The 16,071-nt window shown below is 46.9% G+C and overlaps 1 protein-coding gene across 3 annotated transcripts in view; it reads right to left on the bottom strand.

The window, feature by feature from the left end:
• Window positions 1–16,071, bottom strand: part of LOC134539223 (breast cancer anti-estrogen resistance protein 1) — a 182,577-nt gene that overhangs the window by 22,412 nt on the left and 144,094 nt on the right. For all 3 annotated transcript variants that reach the window (XM_063381035.1, XM_063381017.1, XM_063381026.1), the window contains exon 3: window positions 4,831–4,971. In XM_063381035.1, the coding sequence (XP_063237105.1) occupies window positions 4,831–4,971 (141 nt within the window). The remainder of the gene's footprint in view (window positions 1–4,830; window positions 4,972–16,071) is intronic.

The following is a 16,071-nucleotide window of genomic DNA, read 5'->3' as shown; positions in this document are numbered from 1 at the left end:
TTAGTACCACGTGCTAAAACGTTGCAGTGGCGATTAATTAGAAAAGCACACATCGATTTACTGGTAAATAACGCACGGAACGTTTTTACTATAAACTCAGTTAACTGGCACACAAACGAAAACGTTTTCTTTCCGGTTTTATATTCACAAGAATTACAAATACATGACGTTATAATTAGTAAAATCCACGCCACTTTACACAACACAAGTCGGCAGCCATTACAAATCTACGTACAAATCCAAACATCCGTGTTTCGAAGACAAAGGAAACAGCAAACAGGAAAGCACTATCGATTAGAAGATATCAACATCTGCTTCCGCGAGACTATCGATGCGCATATGTCGATTTCTACACCCGCAAACTATTGATTTGTATCAAAACGTTACGTACGACGGGTAAATAAACATTAATCCGTGACTTCCACAACAATTGCGCCACTTTTTCGGTACTTCCGTGACCAGCGCTTCATTTTAGTTACTTTTTGGTGACTTCCGTGACCTGTAGACACCCTGTATATAGATGTATAGCGCTATATAGAGATTTATATATAGAAGAGATAGAGATAGTGGGAGGTATATATGTAGATATAAAGAGATAAATAGAGATAGAGAGATACATGTATATAGATTTAAATCTAAATAGAGATAAATATATATTTAGAGATACGGATGGATGATTTGTATATGTGTAACTACTTTAAACATATTACAAAACAAAACTGAATGAGGCATTGCAATGCATGCTGAGCATTAGCTAGATAATGGAATCTTTTCAATATTAGTGATCTCTTATTTTTCAGCTTTTTTCTATAGTGCTTTATAAAGTCTAGATTACATACAGACCACCAATTTTTCGATATATACAGGTAAATAACTATAACACTGGCAGAACAACATCTGTCGGGATCTGAAAGTGAAATAAATTATTTTGCACACTTAACATTCAAATCCCCTTCACCCTGTTTTCAGCCCGGGCAACGCCGGGTACTGCAGCTAGTGAGACATAAACAAAGAGATATAAACACATTGATAGAGTTACTCATATTTAATTATTTATTTAGTTAGGCTACATATAAGAAAATAATTTTTGTGGAATCTATAAAATAACTATTAAGGAGATGTCACTTTATAAATCCTTTTTATAACTCCATATTTTTTTTAACAATATATAGTACAGTTTATGTTTTGGTTTTGATTCCAAACTTCTGCACGCACTAATGTCAAGTAGTGCGTTGTATGTCAGTATCTATAAGACTCACCCTGACTCCACTTGCACTAACAGCTTGTTCACCACCAGAACTGTCCAAACCACGAGTAATGGCAAAAACCATATGCACCTTTTTTCAGATTATTAAATCTTGTAACACTTTGAATGTGTGTGTTATTGTGAGAAATATTATTCTTTTAGTCATGTGATTATGGAATTTTTCTGTGTATTTATGTTTAAATTTTTTTTTCCAAATTTTTTTTTTTTTACATTTTTGAATACTACCTATATGAATTTATTTGCTTAAACTGTATTTAATTTCTTAGAAATATTTTGTATCTTTTCTTTTTCAATATGTGTTTGACAACTGATATAAATAAGAGTTTTGTATTTCTCTAAATAATATTTTTTTCATTACAAATTTCTTAAACCATGTCAAGGTATAATAATTCTCACAGAGGTTTAATTTTGTACAGCTGAGTAGAGATTAAAGTCTTTATGCTGACCACATGTAAATTTAATTTAACTTATTTTAAGAATTATGTAATATTTGTAACAAGGACTCTGATTGGTCAAATGCTTACTGCTGATTATTGAGGTATTCTGGAGCAACAGTTTGGAACGTTGTTTGATGGTAAACCGACGAACAGGACCGTAATGTTTCATTTTAGTCCCAACTTTAGGAACAATTTTCAAGTTTATAAAAGTTATATAAGTTTCCAATGTCTATTATAGAAGAAATTGATGTGTTTTATTGTTTGGATTAAAACATTATTCGTATCAAACTTTACCATATTATATAATAATATTAATAATTTAAATCCTAACGACTTGTTATGACGGAACATTCAATTAGTAACAAAGATTTGAATTCGAAAATAGTTTTATAAAAATTAACTGACACTCCGCAAGAGTGTGTATAAAATTAGTACTGCTTGCAGAACTCAAACAATCACAATAATTTTTGGACTTTGAAAACTGTAATAGTTACATTTGTTTTTTGACTACGACTCTGTGAATTTGTCGAAGAATCTTACAGAGACTGTATCCAGTAAGTAAATTCAAGACAGAGTTAAACAATGTTCATCTAGACAACTAATCATCTATCTTCTAGTGTCGATACTTCAATGTAACAGAACAGAGGAAGGGCTCTAGTGTTTGTTCGATATGATCAGCAGTATAAAAACCAATGGAAGGACTTAAATGGTGGTAAAATATCTGATGGGTACGTACAATTCATCTCAAATGGTACGTACCATTGTAATGAGGATATGTGTTTGATAATAAATGCTTAGTGTGCAATTGGTTGAGTTTAATTATAATTTCAAATAACAATTTTTCTTGAAAATAATTTATTTTTGTGTTCACGATTGCTCCGCCTCGTCACTCTCACCTGATGACTGAGGGGAACGAGTGGATCTTTTAGTTCCAGAAGGTAAAACAATGATTGCGTCCAAGCGTTGGTTTCTCTGTTTTTATTTTACTTTTGGTTATTTGTAATAATATAGAGTTACAACATGTGATTTAATTAACAGAAAGCATAAACAACATGGAATTGAGATTACATTAATACAAGAATGGGTACAAGAATGGTTACAAAAATGGGTTCTAGAATGGGCCGGCCCTTATTAGGGAATTAGCATAAGTAGATTTAACAGTTTTTGATTAAAGTTCTTAATAAGTAAACACATTAAATTATCGTAGTGAGGTTCTTGATTTCAGGTCGAAGAGACGTAGTGGCATGATACTAGCCCGAAAAAGGTTTAAAAAAATTGAAAATCTGGCGTTTTGGAGATTGATGGATGAAATGGGGGCAGCTGACGAGACGTCAGACGGCCTGGGTCATCTGCCTCGATGGAGGCTGATCTGCTCCTTGGAAAAGTAACCGGGTTCCGTACTTGGTGCCTGGGTCCAGCACTTGTATGGTGTTACTTGGTCCCTGTCTGTGAACAGATCCCAACACATATATTTAGGACTGAATCACAGACAGTAGGTGGAATAGGCAGAAAATGCCTTATAGTTACGATGACAGATAGGGGAGGGGTGGTGCTAAAAACTCACCAAACAGGGTGATGTCTTCCAGAGCCTGCCTGCTGGTTGAGCAGACGAGCGCGACGTGGATGATCCATGGTTCTCAAAAAAAATATCTATGATGACTAATACATTACTACTTTAGCTAGAATAACGTGGACTGACTAATGCCTAAACACTGGGAAACATCCCTTGGCTAATCTGATCACATCTTAAGAAAAACGGCGAGGTGTCCCGATGACGTTTTGTTCTATGCAGTCAGTCCTGAATCGCGGCGCGCAGTGCAGTAAGTTAGGGGCGGCCGAGACTCATAATTAAAAGCGATGTTAACAGAAGAAAAGGGGGGTGTCTTCGGCTCTGGAACCGAAAGGTTCCGAACATTACCGAGGTGCTTGTCGAGGAAAGGCAGACTTCAATATCTTGAAGTTGGTAGTACTGCCCCATGTCAGCGCGACCTACTGAGGTGTGGCTGAACTGAGTAGAGATTGACTTGCGCGGGTCACTGGTAGCAGCATTTAGCTTATGAAGAGGACTGAGCCAGTGCTATGGTGGCCTGAGAACTAACTACGTGAACTGGTTACTGCGGGAGACGCCAGAGGGCAGGCGTTCCGCGGGTGTTCAAACTCTCAGGGGAAGTGATTCGCAAAACTGCCGCTAGATGGCATAAGTATGTACTTCATGTACTATGGCCGTGGCCTTGGGGACAGGCCGACACTGGCCGGGTTGGTGACTGATCAAAGACTCGGGGTGGTTTTCCCAGGAAAACCTGTAGAGGGGAGGGGGGGTGGTTAAAACTGTGATGCCAGTGGGAAAGCTGGTCTACAAGACCCGTAGACGTGACTATAATTTGGCGAAGATGATTCGTGATCATGCCAAGGAGTGCTAGTGTCAGGCGAGGTCTAAGAACTGCCCGGTCTTGAGAGTTCGCAGGCCTTAGCAGTTCTCGTCACGAATCGGGGACGAATTACAGGAGGGGTCCGTGCACCAAGGCAGGAATAATGGGATCGTCCTGCTGGGTCATTGAATAGTAGAGGCTGGGGAAACTTGGGGAGACAAGTCTGACAAAGGTTGTATGGGAGTGTACAGGAGGAGGAACAAGTTTAAGTTCTTGCAGCATAGGAATGATTGTAAACATTATTTAAGTTGAAAAAAATTTTTTTAAAACTGTACCAAAAATTAATAGTTGGCGGCACACAATTTAGTACATATCCAGAGGTATAACCGAGATGAAATTCTTTATTTTAAGCTCTCACTTGGCCAGTAATATCTGTGTTAAATCTTTGATTAAAAACTACTGTGAATACTACATAATTTTTAGAATGTTTGATTTTTTTCCAAATTATAAATGACGGGTGCTGCCAGGAATTGAACCCATCACACAGCCTTCCCAATCTACACCAAGCAGGTTGATAATCCAAACTGTTGTGTAAACAAACCCCAGATGATAATGTCTTAGTGAAATACTGGCAGTACATGTTCTGACCTGATGGCCACTTCACTGTAGGGGCATTGTGAACATGCAAGACAGGGGTTTACAACACAAGATAAAGCGACCATGAAGCACTGCACTCGTGTTAGAGCTGCGCACCAACCTTGTTGGGCTGGACGTGCCAGCTGCGCCGCTTGCCCTGGCGCTGCAACGTGCTCAGCTCGGGAGGCGTGTCACTCGGCAGCGTGAGGCCGGTGTCGTACACCCCCGCCAGCAGCCGCAGACGGTTCCCGGGGCAGATTCCCTGCGCAGCACCATGCCACACTTGCCTCACCTCACGGCCAACACTCAACACACTGCCTCTACTACTATAAACAAACAGTGCCTGGGAGCTGTATAGGCAAGACACCATGTGACCAAGCTCTTTGGTCACTAGAAGCTGTACTTAAGTGTATCAAGTTATGTTCTATAGCAAAACAATTAAAAATAAATAATTTAAACAATTATTTTTAACGTATACTTAGAATGAAATATATAGAACAACTTCCAAATATTTTAGCTGGCAAGCATTTGTTTAAAATTGTATCATTTAGACAACACACCTTTTTACTTCCTACACTCACAGAACCCAATGCTGGGGCTAAGTGGTGTGAGACAGGAATGCAAATACATAGGGTCAATAAAATACATGAATGAATACATTTCAAGTAATCAATTATTCACTATGCTCATATTTCATGGAAAAACAGAAATAAACTAAAGGTAATTACAGATATCTATTCTAATTTCAATATAACATTGCCAAAAATATTTTTTTTCTAACTCAGAAATCTATACTAATATTATATACTAAAAGAGAGAAAGGTTGTTTATAAGTTTGAAAGTTTGGATTTATGAAACTACTGATCCAATTTTGACAATTCTTTCACTAATGGGAAGCAACCAACGACCTAGAAATACATAGACTGCTAATAGGACGCCATATTTGATTCCAATTGAAACTCAATGTTATGATGGACTTGACAGTTGAGGGGGCAAAACAAAGCGGTAACCTCCATCCCAAAGCAAGGAAAGCATGGCGAAGTACTGTAATTTTATGAAACGAACGTGAATTTGTGGTTTATTGTGGTCCGAGCGATATGTTTATCTCCTCCAAGCTTTATCTTGAAGATATTTGTTAGCAGTTTTGTTGTAACAGCCAAGATCAAGAGGCTACGAAGCGTCGATATGCCGAATTCGTGTGTTGCCTACAATTGTACGAACAGAGTTTCACGTGCATCTGGAATATTGTTTTACAAGTAAGTAGTATAGTTACTCGTATACGATACGCAGTTATTAATCAAAATTAGTGGGTTTAAGTGTATGTTATGTAATGAAGATCCGGATGCTAACAAATAAATACAAAAAAAAATACCCGTACAGTGAGGGGTTAATGGCACATACAGGTGTAACCTTAACAGATATTGTAACGAATTAGTTTTCATTTGAAAAATTGTATTACTGATACCGTCAATTTATTAGTAAAGCGATGGTATGACAAGGCCAATTTTCAGAATGTGGCCAGGTGTATATATTTTAGGCCTACTGCAACTATGGAAACCATGTATCCATGTAGGCCTTTGATTTTGGACATTGAGTGCGCTGACCTGCAGTCTGAGATATTGTCAACTTATCACGAAAAGTAAAGAAAGGACTGCAAATTCCTACTGATGTAATGACTGAAATAATTTTTTTTTAAGTTCTCTTGTTTGTGGGTTTAACTTGTAACCAGTATACAAGTTAAACAATTATGAAAACTGGTAATCGCCAATGCACCTGTGTGTGAGAAATGCCTTTTATATTAGTATGTTTTAACTGCACAGATGTTGTAAAATAGACCACATAAGACACAGTCTCGTGGAAAATAAAACAAAACTTTATTATCTAAACAAACATTTTTTGTTACATAGACACAAATACTAAGGGTTCTGCGACATGAATGCAGGTAGCAGCAGCTTTTAGAGCCAAAGTTAATATAATTACATGCCATGTAGAATTATGTAGAATTTTGTACTTTCAGGTTTCCTACCTGCCCAGATTTGATGAAACTATGGGTACATGCAGTGCGAAGACAAAATTGGATGCCATCTGTTGACAGCAAGCTTTGTTCTCAGCATTTTAAGGCTACATGTTTCAAGTAAGTTTAGCAATAGGCCTACAATTATTATTAATTATATTTAGGGGGTGAATTCACAGGACAACTGTAGTATGCGATGTTGAACATAAACATAATGTATACTACACTGAAGCCGGGGGGGGGGGGGGGGGGGGGGGAATTTGTATATGCCGATACGGTTTAACGAATTGTTTGTTACAGTGTTACATCCAGGTTGTTAAGCAACATTGTGAACCGAACTAAAGAAATGAACAGTAACATTGCACCACATGGAAACATACACTAGCTTACATGTTTTGCTAATAACTGCATATTTTCTAAAGTAAGTTTGCAGTGCTGAGCTATTCAGCTATTTTTTCCCTGTCTTATTTGCCATATATGCTCGTAGACATGTGCTAATGTACAGACCACAACGATAATTGATGTAATCTTAATATTCACAAAGTACCTACTATTGCATCCACATAAAGAACCAACTAGTATAGCCCCAAGTGATTTACCTTAGTGTGCCTTTACAGCATGAATGTCCCATGTGTTTTAAAATTGTCTGTAATTAATTACATAATTTTCATCCCTAGAATCTTCGACACACACATACTGTATAAGGTTGTACATAATTCATATATTCGCCTCTCGAAGTAATGCCTTTATTCTTTCAAGGAAAACTGCTCGAACTATCAAAATAGGTCTGTTCAATACTTTTCTTCCATAAGAGTGCATGTTACTCAAAAAACATAATTTGTTTTACCATAAGTTAAGCCCTAAGAGATAGTTGACTACCATTTTAAGAATCTACGCTGTTGAAACTGATTTACAGTTAAGATGCGTCTAAATATAAATGAATTTCATTCAATTAAATTTTGAATAATATTTTGAGGTTTAATCATGTAAAATTAAATTTTAAAACATTCCTAAGTAGGTGCTACCAACATTTCTGTTTCACAAAATAAAATTTATTAAGATAGGAAATGAACTGTTTCAGTTCTAATGATATTTAATTAAGAAACAATGTAATGTTTTCTAGTATTAAAGAGTTTATTTACCCTTTTAACATAATTTCAGACTTCATTGCTTAATAAATGTGTTTCTGCCATGACTTGTACTAGCGCATTATGGTGGCCCGAGGTAAACTAGCCTTTCAAGCTTCTCATTTTTCTTTCAATAGTTGCTAACAAGCAAAATGGCAGAATATAAACACTGGGGGCTATGGCATCGTCGGAATTAAACACACAATGAAAGAAGCAATTAGCTATTCGTGGCATTATTAATTCTTTGCTTAGTTAATAATTTGTGGGATTGTATTTAATACTACACATACAAATGTCGTCGTCCCGGTAACGGAGGCTGCGTTAGCGGGTGAGCCTAGTAGGGAAGTCGGCTGGTATACTGTTCGGTCCGGATGGGCGCCAGGCTAGCTTGCAGCTAGGCCACGATGGGTGTGGGTCGTCAGCCCCTGTGCAGCTCACTAGGCTCGTCGGCGGTGTGGAGTTCGCGTCCGGAAAACACTCACATATCTCACTATTCGCGTCTCACGTCTCGCGGTCTCACGTCTCGCGGTCTCACGTCTCGCGGTCTCACGTCTCGCGGAGTCTCACAGAGTTACACTTCCGTACTTGGTCGCGCGCGGGTGAAGACTGACTAGTGATGGTGACTGTGCGGAGGAGGGGTGTGAGGGTGCATTTCGCCAGCGGGGGCTGGTGTTGGCGGGGTGGGGACCGGGCTTTACTGCCCACGGAGGTACGATGTCAAATGCCCTCACCTGGAGAAGACCGGTCTTACCCCGCGCTCTGGCCCCTGCGGCGTGTTTGCACCCTCACTGCTGGCAGCAGGTCCAGGTGGGAGGCACCTGTGAGAGCTGCCGCTGGTAGGGTCTGCGCTCTGCTTCCCCGTGTCCCTCGTGGTGTACCTGGGGGCGGCGTCTCCAGACGAGGGCCCTTGGGATGTTTCCCATGTGGTATGCCTCCAGGTACCTGGGTGGCCGTCGTACTCGGCGGGGGTGGTCAGGTCGACCGTCTCCTGCCCGACTCCCCAGAGGTTTTGGGCTGTCATTGGTCTTTACGGTGGTTACCCCATATTCGGGTTGCCCCCGCGTTTGTTGCAGATGGCATGGACTCCTTTCCTGCGCTGGGCTTCCCACCGAAGGGCCCATCTGTGGGTCCAGTGATGCCATTGTCTCTCTCTCCAAGCCGATTTGGACTGACAATGAACGGTAGGGCACCCTCTCCTGCTCAGGGATACCTGGTGACATGTCTGTATTGTTGGTTTCAGCTGCCTGATAGCACTGGGGACTCCCTGTTTTGCCACCGGCCCATGGGCAGCTCGGGTTTTGGCCTCTTGGTCCGGGTGTTGTGGGCTGGTTTCCTGCATAGTCCTCCACGAAGGGGGGGTGCGGTGACTGTCGGTGTGGTCCGATGGGTGGTTCTTCATCCGGATCGCTCACATACATTGTGAAGGTGGCTCCTTCTAGGGGTGCAAGGTGGCCCCAGGCACCGCGAGTAGGCGACTCCAGTGTTTTTGGATCTAGCTCCTCCGGCTCAGTCACGACTGGTAGGGTGGGCGGCATGCCATCAGCTTCGGGCTCAGATTCCTCTGCTGAGACATCTGTGATGCTGAATTGCCCCAGGTTTTCTTGTTGAGGCTGCGGTCGGCACGGGGTTTGTACGTCGGGTAGTTCGCTATTCCTCCCAGCGGAGGGTGTTTGCGGTTCATCCGGTTCCCCCTGTGACCTCGTGTCGATGGATGGGCAGTTGGGAGTCGGTGTCCCCGGGAGCCTGTCTCCTGGGAGTGGGGCGAGTCGTAGGTCATCCCGGTGTATTTTCTTCACTCGGCGCCCGCCTAGGCATACCTGGTATGTCGTCTGTCCGAGCCGTTTCTGAACGGTGTAGGGCCCGCCCCATCGCGGGGCTAACCCCGCGCAGTAATTGCGAGAGGCAGCTGACAACGGGTGGACCCGGACATAGACTTGATCCCCGGCCCGCACCCCAGGAGGGGGTTGATTTGTTATAGGTGTGATCTCCTGCGCGTATGCCCATTGCCTCTGGCGTGCGCCCTCGTGTGCGAGGTTGCGACGCTGGGCCCGTTCCTCCAAATCTTCCGCTGTGTGCGGAACCCCATGAGTGGTCCACTCCCCGGGTAGTGGCAGGTTGCGCCCCTGGACCATCTCGGCGGGTGTCATACCGGTGGCGGCGTTCGTCCGGCGCCGGACACAAAAGAGTGCGTCTGTGAGGTGTTGGTCCCACTGGGCATGGTCCTGGCCCAAACGGATGCGGAGTTGCACTTTCAGCTCCTGGTTCCTGCGTTCTGTGGGGTTGGCCCGCGGGTGGTAGGCAGGTGTAGTGTGGTGCCGGATTTGTTGCTCTCCACACCAGGCTTTCCAACACCGGCCCAGGAACTGACTGGCATTGTCCATGAGAACCGACTGTGGGTAGCCCCAGCGTGGCAGGAACTCTGTGCTCAAGATCTTGGTGATCGTGGCCGCCCGCACGTTCCGACATGGGTAGGCCTCCGTCCAGTGTGTAAAGAGGTCGGTTACTACGAGGATGAAGCGGTGTCCTCTAGGAGTTCGTGGGTAGGGGCCCATCACGTCGAGCGCTAGTGTTTGGAATGCCGTGGTGGGCTCACGGGGCTGCTGTTGTTCCTCCCCATCTCGTCTTCGAGCCTTCCGCGACTGGCATATCTCACACTCACGCACGTAATCTCGTACATCGCGGGTGACTCCGGGCCAGTGGTAGAACTGACCCACTGCCCGTCGTGTTTGGTCAGTACCTGGGTGGCCGGCCAAGTCATGGTCATGGTGGAAACGTAGCACAGCCTCCCGTGCCTCGGGTGGTACATATGTTTTCCACTCGACATGTTCCCCGGGTGCTCGGTTCATCAATGTCCCGTCCTGGGTACTCCAGGTCTCCTGATCTCCTTCGGTCACCTGCTGGCGTCGACGGGCAGCTTCTGGTGAGACTTCTTGTGCCTCTAGTACCCGTCGGTGGACGTCGTTCGAGGTACACGGAGGATCGCCCTCTTCCAGTGTGTCGGCTGTGATCCGAGTGCAAGTCGCATCTGGGTGACGTAGCCTGTCTCGGCTGTTGGGGGGCAACATGTCTTCCCACTCTTCTGGGTCGATCAGCTCATTGCGCTCGTCCGGCTCACGGGAAAAAAGGTCGGGCAGCTGGTTGTCTGCTCCGGGGACGTGTTCGACGTTGAAGTCGAAGGATTGTAAGAACAACGCCCACCGGATCAGTTTGCCCTTTCTTCCCTGCATTGTATGCAACCAGGTTAGGCACTGGTTGTCTGTGCGAAGTGTGAAGGACTTCCCTTCCAAGTGTGGGCGGTACTTCTTCATCGCCCACACAACAGCCAGGCACTCCTGCTCGTTACTATGATAACGACGTTCTGCTGAGCCGAACTTCGCGCTGGCATAATCTATAACTTGCCGACCCCCATGCTGGTCCAGGTGGAACAGCACGGCCCCTACCCCCAGGGTACTGGCGTCGGTCTGCAAGTACAAATGACGCTCTGGGTCGACCCGTGCCAGAGTATGGCATTGTGTGAACACCATTTTGACCTGGCTAAATGCTTTCTGAGCAATTGCATCCCACCGGTAGCAGTGTTGTGGGGACAGGAGGTCAGTCAGGGGGGCAATGACATGAGAGAAGTTCGGTACATAACTCCTCAGCCAGTTGACGAGGCCGATGAACCGCTGCAATTGCTTGCGGGTCCGGGGAACCTCGGCCTCTGCGATTTTCTGCAGGTGGCTGGGCTGTGGGCGGTTACCCGCTGCGTCCACGACGTGTCCCAGGAACTCGACTTCTGAAGCGCCGATGTGGCATTTGAGCGGAGCTACCGTTAAGTGGTGAGTGGCCAGCCGCTCCAGGACGAGTGCTAGGTGTTGGACATGGTCTTCCCATGTCTCAGAAAACACAATGACATCGTCCAGGTAGGCCATGGCAAACTGCCCCAAATAGCCCTCCAGCACTCGTGTCATCATTTCCTGGAATGTTGCAGGCGCGCACTTAAGGCCGAAAGGCATGGCTCTAAACTGGAAGCGCCGCCCATCCGGGATGGTGAAGGCTGTCTTTTCTCTGTCCCCATGCCGTATGGGCACCTGCCAGTAGCCGGCCTTCAGGTCAAGGGTGCTGAACACCTTGGCCCGTCCTAGCCCAGCTAAGGCGGCCTCGACACTGATCTGAGGGGGTGGAGCACTGACGGTGATGGCGTTCAGGGGCCGAAAGTCGACGCAAAACCGTAATGAGCCATCCTTCTTGGGGGCCAACACCACACAGGAATTGTAGTGACTACTGGATGGCTCGATGACGCCATCTTGCAGCATCTCTGACACCTGCTCCCGGATGGCACGCTGCTCCCTGAAGCCATACCCCCTAGGTGGCTGGTGAATAGGTCGATCATGGGTGGTGGGGATCTGGTGTTCTGCTACTGTGGTGCGTCGGAGTGGGCTGGCTGTGGCGAACACACCCTGCCTCTCGCAGAGTACCTGTTCGATGGCGGCCTGATACTGTAGGGGGACATCGTGGTGTAACTGTCTCAGAGTCAGCGGCTCACTAGGTGGTTCAGGTGTGAAGCCTATGCCATACACTGTGAACCGTTTCTGTATTCCCACGTGGACGCGGGCTGACTTTAGCTCCACTACAGCATCATGTGCTGCTAGCCATGGTTGTCCCAGGACAAGGGCCTCGTGTAAATCCTCCACAACAAGGGCAGTCACTGTGGTAGTAAGGTCCCGAAGGCTTACCTCAATCTCCGCCTGGCCCACCGTCACTCCTGGTCGTGTGGTGGTCGCTAGACGCAGCTCCGCATGGTGAGGCCGGAGTGCCCCTGGTGGTACGAGGCTCGGGGTGATGAACACATGGCTGGCGCCTGTGTCCACCAGCGCTGCGGCCGGACTGCCATTCACCTCCACCGGTATGCGCAGCAGGTGGTCTTGCAGTTGGAACAGCTGGCCCAGGGTTGGCCTGGGGCCAGTTGTGCTCCCAGTAGCCAGTGGTGCCCCCAGTGGTGGGGCAGTTGGTGCCCGGGAGAGTGTTGTGGCAGGTGGTGCCGATGATGTTAATGGTGCTGGGTCTGTGGTAGGTGGTGCCGGCATGGCTGGTGGTGCGGATGGTGGTCTTGTGGGGGGCGGGCTCCTTAGTTCCGCGCCCCCGGTGGCCCGTTTCCCGATGAGGTTGTCGTCGGGTGCTGGCGTTGTGATGGAGGGAGGGGGCACTCACGATGCCAGTGGTATGTTCCGCTGGGACAGCCTCGTTGGCACTGTGGTGGCCGGTCATATTCACGTGGCTGTGAGTGTTCACGGTAGCCCTGTGGGTTGAGTGCCATTGGTGGTGCTGTCGCACCCTCGATGGCCCGCTGTCGTCTGGGCGGGGTTTGCCACTCGGTTTTCCTGACTGGTTGGTTTGTCGGCCGGCTGCACTGTGTTGTGAAGTGGCTGCTGTTTGCCCGCTCTGGGGCTGGTGCACCTCGCCGCCAGATTTTCTGCAAGTTCTTCTCCGTGGCCACTGCCTGCTGCACGTAGTCTTCTACTGAGAGGTGTTGGCTGTTGTGGAGAAAAGGCTGGAGCTCGTCACGTAGCAGTGTGGTGATGGTCGGGAGCGCAGATGTCAGATCCGTGTTTGGGGCGATCCGCCGAAACAACTGTACTTTGTGGGCGATGAACAGCTCCACTTGCTCCCCGTCCCGCTGCTGTTCCCCGTAGAATTGGGACGTGCAGAGTACTATCGCTTGGCCGGTGTTAAACCGCCGTGTGAGCCGGTCCACGAACTCGGGCCATGGCATGTCGAACTGGCCCCAAAGGCTCCACCACTGCTGTGCAGCGCCTCGTAGCTGTTCGCTCGTCCGTTGCGCCCACTCGTCAACCGGTACCCTCGCTCGCGCCAAGCGTACGTTGCACTGTCGCAGGAAGGCCCTTGTGTCTTCGTGTGATAGTCCGCTGAACTCCGGTAGCGTGGTCCTTCCGGCACTCATCTCCACATGTGGTGCTGCTACCCATGGTGTGCTCAGGTCGACCAGTGGTGAGTACTGTTGCACGGGCGTCTGTTTGGAGCCGCACTGAGCGCAGTTTTTACATAGAGTTGGTTTCGTGTCGACGGGTGGTGTCCCGGTGGAGGGGTTACCAGTGTTTGGGTTACCTTGGGTTGGTTGCCAAGGAAGTGGTGGCTTCACCTCTGTCTCCCCTCTCCAGATGGGGTTCCCTGGTATGTCCCATGCGTTGGCCACGGTCTCACATTTGGTTGGGACTTTTCCCATGTCCGGTGCACACAGGCACGTGTTGTGCCATGGTAATGTTCCCGTCAGTAGATCCATGTTTTTTGGCAAGGAGCATTTCGCACAGAAAATGGTCATTGTGTGGGGTAACATTGTGTTGGTGTTATTATCAGATCTGAGGTGATGGTCAGTCGAAAATGTTTAATAAAATGTTTAAATTACTTTTAACATTGGAATCTTTAAGAATCAAAACTAATGGAGTGGTGTCTGGTGTTTGTTTTGATCGTAGTTGTTTGTTACATGGTCGTGCGCGCGCCCTCTGAAACGAGGGGAGGCGTGGTGGCCCCTTGCCCGGACGACCGCACAAAGAGGAGAGTGATAACACTGGGGGAGGGGGGGGAAGTGGGAGGTTAGGTCGTGCTGTTGTCTGCGCGCGCAGCGTCGAGGAAGGAGTGTGGGACGCTGCCCGGACAATCGCACAAAAGGGAGGGCGATAGCTGCCCGGACGATCGCACAAAAGGGAGGGCGATAGCTGCCCGGACGATCGCACAAAAGGGAGGGCGATAGCTGCCCGGACGATCGCACAAAAGGGAGGGCGATAGCTGCCCGGACGATCGCACAAAGAGAAGGGCAATAGCTCCGACAGGTGTTGGGTCGTGACGCAGGCCAGCTGCGTCGCTCGCTCCGCTGGAAAGTTGCGAGGGTGGGGAGGGATGCTCTTTGTTCGCTGCGCTGGTCGCGCCTGCCTGTCTGACCATAATCACGTCGCGCGCACGAAATGGCCGTTTCCCGCATACCACTCAGCTTGGATGTTAAAAAGTTGCTGTAGAACACTGAAATTTTCTTTATTTTTGCCACACGCAGGGGCGCCAAATGCCGTCGTCCCGGTAACGGAGGCTGCGTTAGCGGGTGAGCCTAGTAGGGAAGTCGGCTGGTATACTGTTCGGTCCGGATGGGCGCCAGGCTAGCTTGCAGCTAGGCCACGATGGGTGTGGGTCGTCAGCCCCTGTGCAGCTCACTAGGCTCGTCGGCGGTGTGGAGTTCGCGTCCGGAAAACACTCACATATCTCACTATTCGCGTCTCACGTCTCGCGGTCTCACGTCTCGCGGTCTCACGTCTCGCGGAGTCTCACGTCTCGCGGAGTCTCACGTCTCGCGGAGTCTCACGTCTCGCGGAGTCTCACAGAGTTACACTTCCGTCCTTGGTCGCGCGCGGGTGAAGACTGACTAGTGATGGTGACTGCGCGGAGGAGGGGTGTGAGGGTGCATTTCGCCAGCGGGGGCTGGTGTTGGCGGGGTGGGGACCGGGCTTTACTGCCCACGGAGGTACGATGTCACAATATATAATGGTTGACAATGTCCATGCACAGAAATAAAATGCAATATATTATTGTTTATGGTATATGCAAGTGAAAAATGGCATGGTTAAGCCGCAAACCGGATAAACCACACCCAGATAATCAGAATCTACTGTATTTAACTTTTATGTTACGCAGTTTCTTAAATGTTGTTAATATAAAAACATTTTTTTTTTTATTTACAGTGTCTTTGGTGACCGCAAGTATTTGAAGGAAACAGCAGTTCCAACAATATTCAATTTTCCAGCTCATCTTATTAAAACAACAAAACCTCGTTCTACAACAAAGAAAAGGAATCACTCCCCAGATGTTATTCCAGCTAGTACGAAGAGGCAGAGAACATGTAGGGAAGTAGGTTCTAAGGATCAAGAGTACCATGTTGGCAAGCATTGTCTGGGCACAACTGAAAATATAGAAGCAACTGACTTGGTACAGGCTTCCATACAAGAGAACTGTTCAACAAGTAGAGAAGATGTATCTTCTGTTACTCCACCAACCACTTCTACAATAGATAAATGTCCAGAAAATGCAAGTGTGCTCGAGTCTCATGAAATGAATACAATAAGTGAGAATTCATTAGCACCATGTCATAGCAAACCACAGAATTCAAAAAATCTCAAACACAAAAATTTAGACCATGATTACTGCTTGCCAAGTCCTATAAAAATGTACAAACAGTTGT

This window comes from Bacillus rossius, chromosome 1 (assembly GCF_032445375.1).
Source record: "Bacillus rossius redtenbacheri isolate Brsri chromosome 1, Brsri_v3, whole genome shotgun sequence".
NCBI classification, from domain to species: Eukaryota; Metazoa; Arthropoda; class Insecta; order Phasmatodea; family Bacillidae; genus Bacillus; species Bacillus rossius.
The sequence above is the reverse complement of the archived record's forward strand: the minus strand, read 5'-3'. Positions and strand labels throughout refer to the sequence as shown.